Source organism: Cyprinodon tularosa, unplaced genomic scaffold (assembly GCF_016077235.1).
Source record: "Cyprinodon tularosa strain WSP-4 unplaced genomic scaffold, ASM1607723v1 ctg153, whole genome shotgun sequence".
Taxonomy (NCBI): Eukaryota; Metazoa; Chordata; class Actinopteri; order Cyprinodontiformes; family Cyprinodontidae; genus Cyprinodon; species Cyprinodon tularosa.
This window is the reverse complement of record NW_024038364.1, coordinates 999,636-1,015,885: the sequence shown is the minus strand read 5'-3', so window position 1 is coordinate 1,015,885 and position 16,250 is coordinate 999,636. Positions and strand designations below refer to the sequence as shown.

The 16,250-nt window shown below is 38.9% G+C and overlaps 1 protein-coding gene and 1 long non-coding RNA gene across 2 annotated transcripts in view; both read right to left on the bottom strand.

Moving 5' to 3' along the window:
• LOC119779924 (ectonucleotide pyrophosphatase/phosphodiesterase family member 2) overlaps window positions 1-13,626 on the bottom strand; it is a 47,625-nt gene extending 33,999 nt beyond the window's left edge. The window contains 6 exon segments of the mRNA XM_038279774.1: window positions 2,875-2,935; window positions 3,024-3,149; window positions 8,529-8,678; window positions 9,000-9,102; window positions 13,394-13,557; window positions 13,560-13,626. Coding sequence (XP_038135702.1) covers window positions 2,875-2,935; window positions 3,024-3,149; window positions 8,529-8,678; window positions 9,000-9,102; window positions 13,394-13,557; window positions 13,560-13,611 — 656 coding nt within the window. The 5' untranslated portion in view covers window positions 13,612-13,626.
• Window positions 5,025-7,101, bottom strand: LOC119779926. Its single transcript, XR_005280313.1, has 3 exons — window positions 7,015-7,101; window positions 5,486-5,620; window positions 5,025-5,316 (listed from the first exon to the last, which is right to left on the bottom strand). It is a non-coding gene; the product is annotated as an uncharacterized LOC119779926 (long non-coding RNA).
• Window positions 13,627-16,250: the final 2,624 nt, after the last annotated feature.

Sequence of the window (16,250 nt, the reverse complement as noted above, 5' to 3'; positions counted from 1 at the left end):
GCAATTGTTTTTTATTAAATGTATATGAGGACCTTCACAGCCTTTCTGCGGCGTTTAGGCTAGTTAACTTAACAGGGTAAAACATTGAGCTGTTAGGGCTTTGTTTGTTTTGCTTTGTCTTTGCAAAGAGATAAATAAAATGCTGACTGAGTGATTTAAAATACTTGTCCTTTATATAGCTGGATTGCATAGTTTTACACCCTTTTCCCACAAAAAAAATTATATATATATATATATATATATATATATATACAGTATGTGTGTGTGTGTGAAAAGTGTGCTGATGCTTGTGATACACAATAAATTCCTGTTGCTCCCAGTTTTTTTAGCGTAACATAAAAATATAACTGAATAACCCTTTCATGAATAATATCCACCAGTATTGTCTTCTTAAATCTTCTTAAATTGTATCTATTTCCTTCCTTCTCCAATAATTATCCAATTTGGATGCTGTTTTGATAATGTTTATTAAAATAAATCTTCTTTCACACTCAGCACTGGATCTTTGAAATGTTACAAAGATATCCAGAAGCTGTGAGATCTCCTTTAGCTACTCATATCGAAGTGCTGCACCCATGATATGTAAGAATTTGCTGATTGACCCCTGTTTATGCTTTTGTTTCATTATGTTTTTGAATTAGCAATAAAGTCAGAGCATCGCAATGCATGGTGAACAGATGCATCTTAAACTGTGTGCAGGCTGGATAGCAGAGCTGTTACAAACTAGTATGTTTCATTGTTCTTAAAGCCTATACTGGTCAATTATTTGGAATATATACATTTTGGAAATTGTCTTGAAACCTTTACCTTTTACATGTTTATCTATAATTTCTAATTTCCTAAGACAACTCTTTCCTTTGTTTCCTTCGGTCCACGTTGAGTGTGGTACACACCATGTCACCAAACAGCATAGTGACTACCTGTTGCCCTATATGTAGGCCCACTGACTGAATACTAGTTTGTAGACACCTGTGATCCTAATTAATGGACACATTGTAACATGTCCCTTGGGCTCCATTGTTTTCAGAGTTGTCTATGGTTACCATCATTTTTGCCCATGTTTTTTTCATGAGTTTATTTTAAAAATAACTTAGTGCAAGCATCGCTGAAAAGCAATGTCTGACTTTTATTTGTTCATTTTCACACAATTTTGTCTCATCACTTTTGTAACATTCAAGTATTTTGACACTATTGTGTTTTTTCCTTTTCATTTAACAAGGGGTACATACAATTTTGTTCACCTATGTATAATGGAAACAAAGGTTCTATTGTATTAATTGGGAACAGGAACACCTAGACGTAAAATGTGGAAAGCAGAGGTTGCTCAGTATTTAGGTTTGGACCCACCAGAGGTCAATGATTTTGGTTGATTCTTAAATTTTTTTTTCAAATCATGCTCTCATCTATTCCAGGGCTGCATGGACAAGAGTAGAGATCATCCCAGCTGCCCTTGAACAGATAGTCGTCCCATAGCAGAGCAAACAGAGACACTGAATAAACAGCAATGCAAACACTCCTAAAAATCAAAACCACTACTCCACCTGCTGTAACTCATTTTATAAACAATGTTTCATATGTTACTGATTTAATCTGTCTTTTACACAGAATTTGTTCAGACCATGTCAACTGCAGTTGTTGCATTTAACCCATATTATGAAATAAAGAATAAATAAAATGATCAAAGCAAATGCAAAGTCAATACTTCAAATAAAGATTTTATTTATCTAGGAATCAAATACTACCAACTGGGCTCAGTGTATAAAAATACAGTAACTACCCCAGTGCCCAATAAATAGTTGTTCCACTTTTGGATTGTACTATCCACAACCTGCAAATTTATCAACATACTGCAGAAGCTCAGTTGAATTTAAGTCTAATTTTATAACTCAGACAGACAGACAATTTTTAAGTGTACAGTATCCCAGTGAGGATACAGAGTACCAAATCCTCCACAACCCAGCCACATAGCCACCTCTCTGGTGACCCAGAGTCCACACCAACCTGCAGTAGCAAAATCCACCTGGCATTAAGCAGGAAAGCCACGAAACACACTGGACAGGTATTGGCTGACAGATGCTAAAATCAAGAGGGACCAAGGAAGTGTATGTACGGTATATTCCACCCTGCAGGGTCAGACCTTGTGAGGTTATGAGTGAGGAACACCTATCAAAGTTCATTGCAGGACCTGAAGCCCCCAGCCAGTCCAACGCACCTGCAGGAGCCAAAGGCCACCAGACTGGGTCCACATCTCTTGAATGTTAACCAACACAGACAATGCCACACTAAGGCAAGCTACACCTGATCCCTCTTTCTTTCTTTCTTTCTTTCTTTCGATCTCCAAGTGTCCCCAAACTCTTATTTCTTCTAGCCATGTTTTATAATGCACCTCATCTATGTTCTCATTGACTTACATCATCTTCAATCTACCTAATAAAGATAAGTAACCCGAAAGGATGCTGCTTCCGTCACAACATATTGAGATTCTAAATGCTGGGTCAATATTCCACCAAACAAGCATTTTTCTATGCAGGTCACAGAATGTTATTCCGTTTGTTTAGTTTGTCCCCAGCATGGCTTTTTGTCAAGCTTAATCAAGGCTTAGAAAAAATCCTCGACTTGTTCATCTTCAGTAAAGGATGGATTTGTGGACTCCTTGTCTCATGGGTTTCCTCTAGATTATACCTCATGAGCTGTGAAACTCTGCCACTCCCTCCAAGGTAAACATACATTTCAAGTATGTCTCCAACTAATTATATACTAGCCTTTTAATAGTTTTGCAAGCTACTTAAACAGGCCAGCAAAACATTACATGTGAAAATATAATCAATATTGATGCTAAACTGTTCAAACGCCTATTTAGCATAAGAGTCTTACCCTGCAGGACATTCAGGACTCTTGATATCTTCACAGCTGTCCTCCAACCATGATGTCTCACCTGAAGGATATAATAATAGAGTCCTTATCCAGTCTAAAAGATTTTTTTAATTACATTTTTTTTTAAGCTAAATGTTTAGGTTGTGTACCTCTGCAGGTGGATTTGTAATTAGAACAGCAGTCTCCTTTCTCAAGGCAGTCATCTGAACAGTGGCAGGCATGGTCATCATTCCTGGTCTCCCCGCAGCGTTCACGTGAACACTGAAACCCCCCAGCTAAGAGAGAAAAAAAATTACCACTGACAACATTATCTGCTTTTAGCTGCATAAACTCCAAAAGTCATCATAAAGTTATCATGGTTATTTAATGGGAAATTTGACTCAGGTCACACAAAAGAAAAACAACAAGTACTGCAAAGGTTTAAAATCAAAACAAACTGTAAAACTCTATTTTTTGTTTGTTTTGTTTTTTTCTTTATTGAAGACAACAAAAACTTCAACTACAGGTTGAACTGTCATTTGAAATCAACATTTCAGCACCTTTACAAGCTACAAACATTCTTGCAAGGCAGAATAAATCCATGTGTTTATGTTGGTTATATCACATTCTGACCTTCCCTTCGGAATATCTGACCTAAAATAAATTAAATTAGAGAATTTATTTCTATTCTGTTATCTGTTTCATTTTGCTGACGTGCCCCTTTATTTCACTGGTCTTAAGGCTGATTTATACTCAGAATCCAGGTCTTCTGTGCAAATGTGCCACTGCCCTTTACTGTATGCAGACACTCCGGTGCACCTCTCCAAAATTGTAGGTGACCGCAGACAGTGCCAAAGACAGGAGGTCTCTGATTGGTCAAATCTACATCCGCTCTACATTATGCATATTTCCTGTTTGGTGCCTTACCGGCTTGTGTTTTTTGTATGACCGCCAATGTGGAAAAATGACTCGTGAAGATAGACCAGCTAGAAGAGCGAGGTGCGCGAGAATGCTGGGACCCTTTTTCTACCTGGATCCCCCCTATTTTTCACCCTCATGTCCCTCTGTTTTTGCACAAACTTGTGCCCACTTCCTCACTGCCTCAGCCATGTCTAGACCCAAAGTTAGTTCATCATTGTCACCCTTGCATTGTGGCGTGGAAAAACATTGCCCAGACCACGCTTCAATATTGTGCATAAATCAAAAATATTTGCGACAAGCTCTCTGCGACACACTGCTGCGGGAGTATAACCAGCCCTTTAGGCGACAAATCAATCAATATAGCCATGTGCTGCAGTAGCCCTCGAAGTTCAATGTCTTATGTCAGGCATATCCAAGGTCGGTTCTCAAGGCCGGCTGTCTTGCAGGTTTTAGAGGTTTGCCTGCCTCAGCAGAGCTGATTCTGATGATTGCAGTTCAGCAGAAGCTGTGCTGAAGCAGGGAAAACTCTAAAACTCACAGGACAGCAGCCCTCATGGACCGAATTAACCCTTTATAGGGCACTCATTGAAAAACTTTGAAATGTTAAATTTCCATCTCAGGGTGTCATTGTGGTATATATCAATAATAATAATCTGTAATTACATTATTAAAAAATTTTCATTTTCATGCTGAAAATCACAGGAAACGAAGTGATCATATATGGTAACTTGCCCCGTTCTGGTAAAAAAAAATCTAAAAAGAACACAAGATAGAATTTGTTGAAAAAACATGAAATAGTTTAATAAACATTTGTTTAGACCATTTAATAACATTATGAAACCACTTTAACAAGATAATACTTCATAGAAAACATCTAAAATCATGACAGAATATTTTAAATATAGAGTATAATGTAACATTTCATAACAATACAATATAATAATAGGAAAATAGAACAATGGATGGATGTTGCAGTGCCTTACTGCTTTCTCATCATAAATAGAACTTTATCATTTTGCAGTATTTTAGAACCTTCAGTGTCTTAGTGCTTTTTCAACATAAATAAAACTTTAAAATTTTACAGTATTTTAGAACATTCAGTGGCTTAGTGCCTTCTCAACATAAATAGAACTTTGATTATTTCACAGCATTTTAGAACATAAATTTATGTTGAGAAGGCAGTAAGGCACTGAATGTTCCAAAATACTGTGAAATAAAGTTCTTTCACAGTATTTTAGAATGTTCAGTGCCTTACTGCCTTCTAAATATCTATTGACTATCTTTATTTAGGGTTGTGGTACTCAGCAAAGCAGTTGCGTGTTGCATTTAGGCAGAGATGGACCTTGCAAACCCCGCAGAAAACATTGGACCTTGCAATGTTGTCTTTCCTGCTGCAGTACTTGCATGTTTGGCGATGAGTGTAGACAGGAACGTGGAACACGGAGTGGTCGAAACGCACAGCCTCAGTGGGGTTGGAGCAGCGATGTCCTCGGACTGGCTTGGGAACATCAAAGGCAGCTCTCAGACTGTCAGAGCTTCTTCCTGAGCGAACTACAGACAGCCTTTGGTTAGAGGCATGCTTGAACACCTCGATCCGGAAGCTTTTCAGAGACTGGCTGCCCAGTTTCAGTTCCTTGCAGTCCCGCCTGTACATCAGCCAGGCATTTGAGATGGCCAGATCAATAGTGTATGCAAACAGAGTATATACCACCTCTTGGACTTCATGGGGGTGCGGTACAGGTGCACCAACATGTCGCTCTTGTCAATCCCCCCCATGTTGGAATTGTAGCTTTTGATGACTGCAGGACAGCTCACAGGTTCCTTCTTTTTGGATTCACTGGAGAACCTAAAACACGATTTTGTTTTATTGATCACCATTAGTGAAATTTGGTGTTGTAACAGCTCCATAAAAAGTGTAAAAATATAAATGAATGGAGGAAAATAAATGGCTAAGTAAAAAAAAAAAATATAAAGGCAGCACTGACATCTACAGGAACAACACAATCAGACAAAACTAAAATAAACAATACCTGTAGACAGATGACAGAGGTTCCACTCCCATGTCTGTCGAAAGCAGAGTGACAACTTTATTGTCCTTCCACCTGAGGACCAGGATCCCATCATCACTGACAACGGAGTGACAGGTCCCACGAGGGACACCTTTTTTCTCCATCTCTGTGATGGACTTTAGGGGAGGATGTCCAATTCTGTTGTCCCTTGCAGTTCCTGTGTATCTGAACACATAAATATGGAATGGATGAATAATGGATCCAATGTAAGTGGGTTACATATCCAGCAGTAAAGTGCAACATAAATGTAATCATTCATTCACTCACTCACAGAAAGTAATTGTTACCTGCAGTTCTGAGTTTTGAGGTACCGGACTAGCTCCAAGCTGGTGAAAAAGTTGTCAGCGAAGATGGCTGTTGTGGTGGAGGATGACATGGTACTGGCCAGGACAGAGACAATCTGGCTGGTGGCGCCCAAGGCTCTTTGTTCAGGTGTCAGGGGGACACCATGGGCCTCCAGCGTAGTCTTGCCCTGGTATAGGACCATGTCATGGATAAATCCATCCTCGGAGGCCCTGGCAAACAACTTAAACCCCCACTTGTCAGGCTTGTTTTTAATATACTGCCTCAAGTTCCCAGCTGTCTTCCCTTTGAAGGCAACCATCACCTCATCCACTGACTGCTTCGGGGTCTGCTCCTCACTTCTGAAGGCACTGCAGAGGAAGGTGAACAATGGCCGGACCTTGAAGAAGCGGTCAGTGGTGCCAGGGATAAGGGTGTTGTCATTGAAGTGGATCATCCTTCTGAGCAGCCTGAACCTCTTTGATGACATGATGTTGGCAATCTGAGGAACCCTGGTGTCCATGGCCCAGTAGTCATCTATAGATGGCAGTTCTACCACGCCCATGTAGATGAGAATTCCTACAAATTTCATCATCTCATCCTCATTGGTGGTGAAGGTGGTGTTAATGTCCTTTTGACTGGCGTACAGGTTGGTGTGATAAGTTATGTGGCTAATGAATTGTGGGGTAAAGTATCTTAAAAAGTACACAAAAGGTTTCCCAATAAAGTTGGGAGCAGAGTGCTGGTACTCAGGCAGAGGTGAATTTCTTAATTTGGTTTTCCTCCAGGTGGTGGGTCTGGGTTTGGGTTTAGTGGGACCCTTAGCTTGCGGTATAACCTGCTCATCTTGATCTTCATTTTCATCCTCATCTTCCCCATCCTGAAGCACCTCCACTGCAGGCTGCACATGTCTCCTCTTGGCAGGAGGACTCATCTCACTTGTGGTGGGAGTGTCCAGGTTGTGGCTGACTGGAATGACTGTATGATCTGGTTGAACTGTAAAGTGCCTTGAGATGACATGTGTTGTGAATTTGGCGCTATATAAATAAACTGAATTGAAATTGAATGTAATCAGGATCGACCTCCACATCATCTTCCTCATCCTCTTCGTCATCGCTGATGGCAGGGTTGGCTGGAACAATCACAACCGCCTTCCTCTTTCCATAAAACATGTTTGTTGAAATCTGCAACAGAAAAATATTATAATTATTGTATATTTTTATTACTGCTACTGTCATTATGTGGATAATAATATGCCATATACTTGAAAAGCACTAAAACTAGTCATAATATCACTTATTCAATATAAACAATTAATAATATAAATAATAATACTATTAAGACATAAAATAACAGTTAAGTGATACAAAATATAATACAAAAACATCCAAAATCACTTATTTTCACCATTTTTAGCTATATAATCTTTAGAAGTGAGATATATATGTGAATAAATCATTATAAAAGCTTCTAAAAGCATCAGATAAGATTCTAATGTATTATTTGTTGGTTATAATGCGTGTTTGGTAAACAGAAACTCAAAAATGTGGCTTAGAAACAAAGAACATATGAGTTAAAGTAGGCGAAACTGATGCAGGTCTGTTTTTACTTGTTTTGGGCATATGCACATATATGTGCTCCCTGTTTTTCATGCTATGATTTCGCCAATTTCCAAAAGTCTCACGAAAAAAACATGTCTGTCATCATTTAGTACAACTTCTCAACCGTGTAATGTGAAAGTTTAATAAACTTACCATGGTTAGTTTTGGAGAGCCGAGTGAAAACGCTAGAGAAATCAAGCCGCGAAGTGGTGATTTCCTGCTCCCGGGAAAACACTGACGTTTCGCGCGTCACAGACACGCGCTGATTGGTCGAACGGCGCAATGGCGCGAACCGTAACAAGCTTAGTCCCTGCTGATTGGCTGGGCCAAATCACGTGACTCCACAAGTATGCGCGAGGCCGCAGTGACGTCATTTAGAAGGTCTCCGGAAGTGCTCAAATATGGTAACTTGCCCGATAAAGGGTTAAGACTGTAAGTGAGAAACTTTGCCAAAGGAACAAGACGTAAATTTAAAATAATATTAATATGGACTTATTTCAAGTGCATATTATCTTTATAAGTTATTTTAAGAGAGAAAAAAACTCATTCTATTAGCAGATCATCTTATTTATCTACTCAAATTAAGGGTAAATAAATCTAATTTAAGACATTATTTCTAGATTGTTTTTGCAATCTGGGCATAGTCTAAAGCACAGAAATGATTGGATATAGCATATAGCAGTAGATCAACAGATTCACAGCCCATACAGTAGTTGTAACTAATCAAGAGATACATTTATCTGGCTTAGAGACAAATAATAGGAGAAGTGAGTGTAGTGGTGTAATTCTGTGTAATACTGACCTGTTTTTAGGCAGTGAGTATCGAAATCAGAGCAACAGCTGAGGTAAGTTTTACACAGATTGTCACATCTGCATCCTGGAGGATCTGCTTCTTCCAGCTCAAAGCATCTCCCCTTACATGAGCCCGCTTTGCTGTCGTACACTGATACCACTGGAGACATAGAGACCCATAATGAGAAATTACGGCTGCCATCCAAGCAATCTGCAAAGTTGTGTCCTGCGTACAATGTAAACTCTCATTTTGTGCCATTGGATCAAATAAATTTGAATTACTGTTGTTGTTTTTACTCTGAATTTTGTTTTTCTTGAGCAATGAGATAGGCTATTTGGAATAAACCAGTAACATTTGCTCAAAAAGGAAGGGTTAGTAAGATCAACTTATTTGTAGAATTGTAAAACACAAAGTTTGGTTTATTAAATCAGTTAACTTAAGTATATTCAAATGAGATAGAGAAAAAAAAATTGTTCTTACATTTCATAAAAGGTGGTGAGCTATCTCCTTCTCCAGATCGTGTGGCTTCAAATATGTGAGCTCTGCTGAGGTCCGTTCCCAAAAGAGAGAATACTAACACTATCTGTAGAAAACACAAACCATTATTTGCTTCGGTCTACTTTCTGTTTTATGGTGCAGCATAACCTGTATGGAAAAGCATGATGACCTCCAGCAAATGAGGTCAAAGACAGATTATCTCATCACTCTTTACCTGTTGTTGATCAAAGATGTTGTGTTAAAGAAAAAATATATTAGACATAATATAAATATAATAGAGAACAATTCTGAGAGCTAGAATTTAAAGCCATAGCTTTTATGAAGGGATCCAAGTCTGCTATGGTAGGTGCAGTACCGTCTAAAAGTGGTCGAAGAAAGAGGAAAGTACATTTTTAGAAAGATAATATAGCCTGCGACAAATATAACAGCTTCATAAATGCTTGAAATAGAAAAACAAGTAAGCTGATTTGTTTATTTCAAGCAAATCCTAATTTGCACAAAACAACCAGACAAAGATTGTAGCTCCTGTTCCTAGCCTCCATTTCTTTATCCTTCATGGGGTTAACAGTAACAACTCTTTTGTTGGTCGGATGGGAACTCTTGACCAGTGTTGTTTAAACTCATTCCTTGGACCCTAATCACATTTATTTAGGTCAGGTGTGTGGGGGGGCAAAGAAATACCTAAAATATGCAGGAAAATGGGTTCCTAAGACCGTGTTTAAAAAACCTGCATGTGTCACACAAAGTATGTATTTTTATTAACTTACTTGAGGTAGGTGTTGCCTATGTGTCCCGTCATGCAAAAGTGTCTGTATCTTCAAGGCCCTAATAGGAATTTATCAAGGTCCCTGTGCTAAATAAACTACTATCTACTGTATAGGAAGCATCTAGTTTCCTTTCCTTACCTCCTTCCACCTGCCATTGTGACTTTGAAACACTTCCACTTTGGTTCAAGAATACTTAATAATCACATTTTAAAAAGCTGCAAATGCAACCACTCGCATTAAAATATAGTTTATCATTTTTTATACATAATAATCAGTAATTGAAACCAGCAGGCAAGTTGCTTAAGTTCATACTGCAACCAGAGGGTCACCGGTTTGATCTAGAGATTTCCAAGTACAGTTCTTTTTTAGGCGATGCCAGTTATTTTGACATCAGTCTTATTGACTCCTGCTGCAGATTTTTTTGGGCTGATTGATGAAAATGAGGCAATTTTTAATAAACACGTTTCCATTAAACAAAGAAGAAAGATGTATTATATTATATAATCAAGCAAATTTGTCAAAAGGATCTGCAGACCAATATATTGGTTTATCTGTTTCGAACCACTTCCCAGTCAGTCAGTTGTTGTGTTGTGCATAATACTTCCCAAACACTGCCTAAGGATGGTGGTCAGTGGTCCCAGGGGAGCCTTTCTACAGCAGCACTACTTCTGTCATTGGGCTCCTGGACAGCTTTGGCTAGCTAGTGTAGCTTGTCAGCTTCAGAGTGTAAATGAGGGCTTGAATTGCTGGATGTGTTGTAAAGAACTTTTAAGTCCTCTAACTTCAAAATGCAGTCTATGCTGAAGTCATACAGGCAAATTACCATTCATTATCTAACAAAAAGCAATACTCTTTGTGAGTATTCTCTTTATACTTAGTATTTTATAGATACTCTTTAAACTCAAAAATATGAATCATCATTTATAAGACAGAGTTTGTTCCCTTACAGAATAAGATTTGGGTTGGAATCAACCATAGAAATCGTTCACAACTGAGGTAACGGTTCCACAGATTTACACAGGTTGGTACTGTGATTCTGATACTAATACTATTTGGTACCTAATAGTATTAGTATCAGAATCAAACCCACTGCATTAGAATCATAAATCAGGTCAGCAAGCTATAGCAACATGCCAGGAAAACTTCATCAGCAAGAACCAAAAAACATTAGCAGTGCCATTCAACCCAATTAACAGCCAGTTCAGGCACCAAAACACAGATCCATTTACAGATCCAGTCATAAAGAATCACAGCTTGAAACGATTTTCTTGTAAAAATGTATTACAGATGCATCTCCAGGAGTTTTCAGCCTAAAATCCACTGGGCAGCAGAGTTTCTTTTATTGAAAACATAACCGTTTTCATCAACTGCTTTTCTTTAAATCCATTGTTCTCAAGCAGTGATGCAACAATGACGGGTTATATTCGGGCTGCTTTAAAGGAATAGTACACCCAAAACATGATTAGCCTTCATTTTCTACTCACCCCCATGCTGAACAACACTCTGGAGTACTTTTTTCATATCTCAAATGCATCTGGAGATCTGGGAGGCTTTTTGTTGTCTGCTGACATTCAAATAATGGAGGTCTATGGCGCCCGAGGCAGAAAGGTCCATAAAAGTCCACAAAAAACGTGTCAATATTCCTCCATACTGCTCGTCCAATGTATTCCAAGTGTCCTGAGTGGGTAGCGTCCATAATTTACTCGAAACGAAGTCATTTAGAATGTTTTTAGAGCATAAACAGTAGTGTATAGGATTTCCTAAAAGCGCGTTCACGAGTCTACGGAAACCGCGGCAGACCAAACCAGACGAAAGTGCGCATTCAGCTCGGCAAAGAACTCATGCTGTTCCTCAACACTGAAGTCCTCAGACATTTTTCTTTCGTTGTTTCTTTCTTTGCACAGGTAAACAGCACATTTCTTCTTCTACGCTTGCATTATCGGCAGAGCAGACGCTGAATGCGCACTTTCATCTGGTTTGGTCTGCCGCGGTTTCCGTAGACTCGTGAACGCGCTTTTAGGAAATCCTATACACTACTGTTTATGCTCTAAAAACATTCTAAATGACTTTGTTTCGAGTAAATTATGGACGCTACCCACTCAGGACACTTGGAATACATTGGACGAGCAGTATGGAGGAATATTGACACGTTTTTTGTGGACTTTTATGGACCTTTCTGCCTCGGGCACCATAGACCTCCATTATTTGAATGTCAGCAGACAGCAAGAAGCCTCCCAGATCTCCAGATGCATTTGAGATATCAAAAAAATACTCCAGTGTTGTTCAGCATGGGGGTGAGTAGAAAATGAAGGCTAATCATGTTTTGGGTGTAGTATTCCTTTAAGTAGTATTCAGACTGAATAGGGATGATTATGCCAATAGTAAGTTAAAACAAGTTAACAGTGATCCAGGGCTAGTAGGCAACAAAGAAAATCGATCAAGAACATTAGTCTTAAACAGGAATTAGTGAAACAGAAGTGCAGCAGCAAAACATTGAGCATTCCCAGCCTACTGTATGCTGCACTGAGCTCCAGCTTAGATTAGAAACATTTGTTGGATTATCTAAGTTTTTTGCTCAGCTGATAAGTCCAAGTTCAGCTGTAAAACTGCATTATCTTCTCTTGAACAGAAGCTGCTGTAGGAAAATGCGATAGTTACTGATCTGCCACTTGCAATACGTTTGTGAAGCCCTGCCCTAAATAAATGGTTTTAATATTTTTTCAGCTTCCAAAATAAATATAATGCCGGACGAAAACTGTAGTTACTGTTCACCAGTTATTTATTCTACAGTTTCTTATAAGCAGCACTGAAATGACCACCATGACATAACCAGTATATTATTAATAATTTTAATAGCTATTTCTTTAATATAGAGATATAATTTTACAATCCATAGATTACTTTAATTTAGTCGTTACACTATTTATGCATAAATACCAGCTAACATTTACAGCACAAATATTTGCCTCTGGATATCCTCAGCATGAGTATTCTTCCCAATTATAATTTTTCTGTTTTGATTTCTGAAGTGTATCTCCAGCTCTTGTTGGCCTTCTTGGCCTTGACTTTTGGAAGTACTGCTTTAAATGTAAATCTAACAGTGTCATAATTACTGTATAAATAAAAAATAGTGTCTATGTATCAGATAATTCCTCATTCTGATCAATCCTGTGGTACATGGAAACGAGGTCAATGCACAGTCTAACCATTAACCTACAGCTCGTGTTTACCTTTTACTCCCCCAGGTAAACAAATCTCTGTAGTTGTTGGCATTGGGCAACACTGAGGCAATCCGTCACTGTCAAACATCTCAGCTTGAGTCAGCCAACATCAGCCAGTCATCCCTGATCCATAATTTAAATTCATCCTAGGAAGAGTTATATAATTTAGCCTTTCTGTTGAGGCATAGCCTCAAAATGTTGCGTCTTGCGCTGATGAGAGGCAAAGAGCGCTTCTCTCAGTTGGCAGGTCGATATGTCAATTCTCCAACAGCGCTATCTCTGTTTTTAGGGGGGTTGAGTAAGGGGGGGAGCTAGGAAAACCTTTGGACATGCAAATGAGAGCTAAGGTACAGCAATCTAACCCAAAACTTGGAGAGTCTTAACATACCAAATTGCCCAGCAGCATCCTGTTCAAAACAGCTGATCCACCTTTGGCATTCCAGAAGATGAAGGAAAGAGAGAAATCCGTGCCCAGCGCAGATAGAGGATCCTCAGTGCGCCTCTGCAGATCGATGGAGCAGAGCGCGGGGGTCCGGCTCTTTCTCTCTCCCCCGTTGTTTGCCTTCGCTCAGCCTCTGCCTCTCTCGGTATTGGGCCAATGAGCATGAAGTAATAGTGACAGCTGCGCTATGGTACAAGAGTGCGTCAGGTCGGACAGACGCTCCGGAGTCCAACACAGTCAGCAGTACTGAGTTGAGCACATGGAGAGAGGGAAAGAGAGGCACTGAGAGGGAAAGGGACGGTTTGTGTAATCCCTTCTGGATTGCTTTCTGGCTGTAAATGTGGAGTGAGAACAAAGCTTTGACCTTTTGCACAATTTAGATTAAAGGAAAACAATATGGTCTTGATTAATCAAAAGGTTTATGATAACAACCTAGGTTCCCAAGAAGATACAAAAATGAATATTAACATTGTAGTGTAATGTATCAAATAGGTCCTCAAAATATAAACAGATCTTTTTCTGCAGGGTTGAGGGATTAAGGAATGTTAAACATTTTTTTTCTTTTGCTGATCTAAGGGATTTTGCAGTTTGGATGTGCTGAAAATCTTCTCTTATACACAAACATATTCTTACATTCACCTAAATAATTTTAAAAAGTGTTTAAACTCCCCTTAAGCTTGATAAGGTCAAGGCCTGATTAGTGGCTGAGTGTGGCTGCAAGTTAGAGCTGAAGAGTTGCCTTGTTGCAGTCCTGGTACCACTGGCATTTGGTGTTTGGCATTGGGCACATAGTTTGTTCTCCTTATGCATGCATGAATTCTCCCTTTACTCCAACTCCGTTGTACAACACAGAAAATAACTTTAATTTCTCTTGTATGAGATATGTAAGTTTTTAAAACTTACTGAACTGAACCCAAATGCAGACTAGAAGGAGGACCAAGCTGAAAACAAATAATTAAACCATTGTCAGTATTTACTTAGTCATATTCAGTTACTTTAACACATTTTTTCATGTTAGCATGGGATGACATAAAGCAATCGTTTTAAAGTAACTAAAAATGATTAAGTAAATGCCAAAAACAGATGCATTATTTTTTCAGATGGAGCAAAAATTTCTTGGATTATAAAATATCTTCCTCAAGGAAACTACACCATTAAAAAGATTGGCCAATACCACCTAACATTGGCTTAATTTTACTGATCTGGTTGGCCGAACATGTGTCCAAGATGTCTGTTGGTTAAAACAACAAACCAATCCTGGTTTTGTGTTTATTCTATATTGTTAAAAGGGATAACCAATACAAATTAGTCAGTTTGACCAAACTATTGGTGAATTAGTGTAAAGACATTGAAAGCCAGGACCAGGGCATGAACCACCAACCATTTGGCTGCAGATTAAACTCCTGCATCCAACACTACTGTAACCACTAATGTTTTTTGGAGTTTACTTACAGTTGATACTAATAATAATAATAATGAATTTTATTTATCATGCACTTTACATTTGATTTCAAATCTCAAAGTGCTACAAAACAAGTTTAAAAGACCATAACATTAAAAACAGAGTAAAAAGACAGTCATTAAAATCAATACATTAAAAGGCATACATAGCCTATTAAAAAAAAAAAAATCTAAAATCAACAATTGTAGGAATTTCTAAAAAGGAAAGTTTTTAGTCCTTTCTTAAAACAATCCACCGTCTGTGGGGCCCTAAGGTGGTCTGGGAGGGCATTCCACAGACGGGGAGCTGCAGCTTCGAAGGCCCTGTCGCCCATTGTTTTTAGCCGTGTCCTGGGTGGGGCCAGACGGTGCTGTTGGCCTGACCGGGTCCGGGAAGAGGTGTGTGGTGTGAGCAGTTCAGTGAGATACATGGGGGCCGCACCGTGCACACAGTGATGGGTGTGCAGAAGAATCTTGTACTCTATACGGGCGTGAATGGGCAGCCAGTGTAAAGTGTGAAGGATGGGAGTGATGTGCTGGTGTTTCCTCACCCTCATCAGGACCCTGGCAGCGCTGTTCTGTACATACTGGAGCTTCTGAAGGCTCCTGCCAGAGATCCCGACGAGGAGAGCGTTGCAGTAATCCAGCCTGGAGGAGACGAAGGCGTGGACGAGCTTCTCTGCAGCAGGGAGGGATAGGGAGGGACGGAGTTTAGAGATATATAATACTAATATTACAAAAAAGGTTTTAATATTACAGAGATTTGTGTGCTGTACATGTAAACATCACAGTAATTGTTATCTATGTCCGTCTATTACACACTAATCTTAACTACGGACAAACAGTCAGGTCATTAAACCACCATTTACTATTTTTATTGGTGTTTTTTTTTTTTACCAATTAAATTGGTTGATCCAACACTACTAATATATTGCTCAATTTCTGAGCAATATATTGGTTATTCTAAACAAAATTGGTTTAACCAACCAGATTGGGTGTTTTTTGAAGAAATCCATTCTTTGAGTGTATAAAGCTGTCAAGAATATTATTTCGACACAAGGACTTGACAAAAATGAATGTAAATGATTGACAGGGGATGGGAATCCCTGGGAGAATAAATCAGGAATCATCCTGATTGCACCAATTGGCTGCAAAAAAAGCATAAATCTGATTCATTAAGTGACACTGCTGATAAACACTGATCAATAATTCAATGAGAAAAATAGGGAAACTGCAAAAGATGCAGAGGAATGTCCAAGGCTGAAGCATGTCATAAGCTAAAATCAGCAACTTTAAGCTCAGCTGACATGGACAAACATATAGAAATTGAAAAAAAGATACAAGGGATAAAAAACCTTATTTC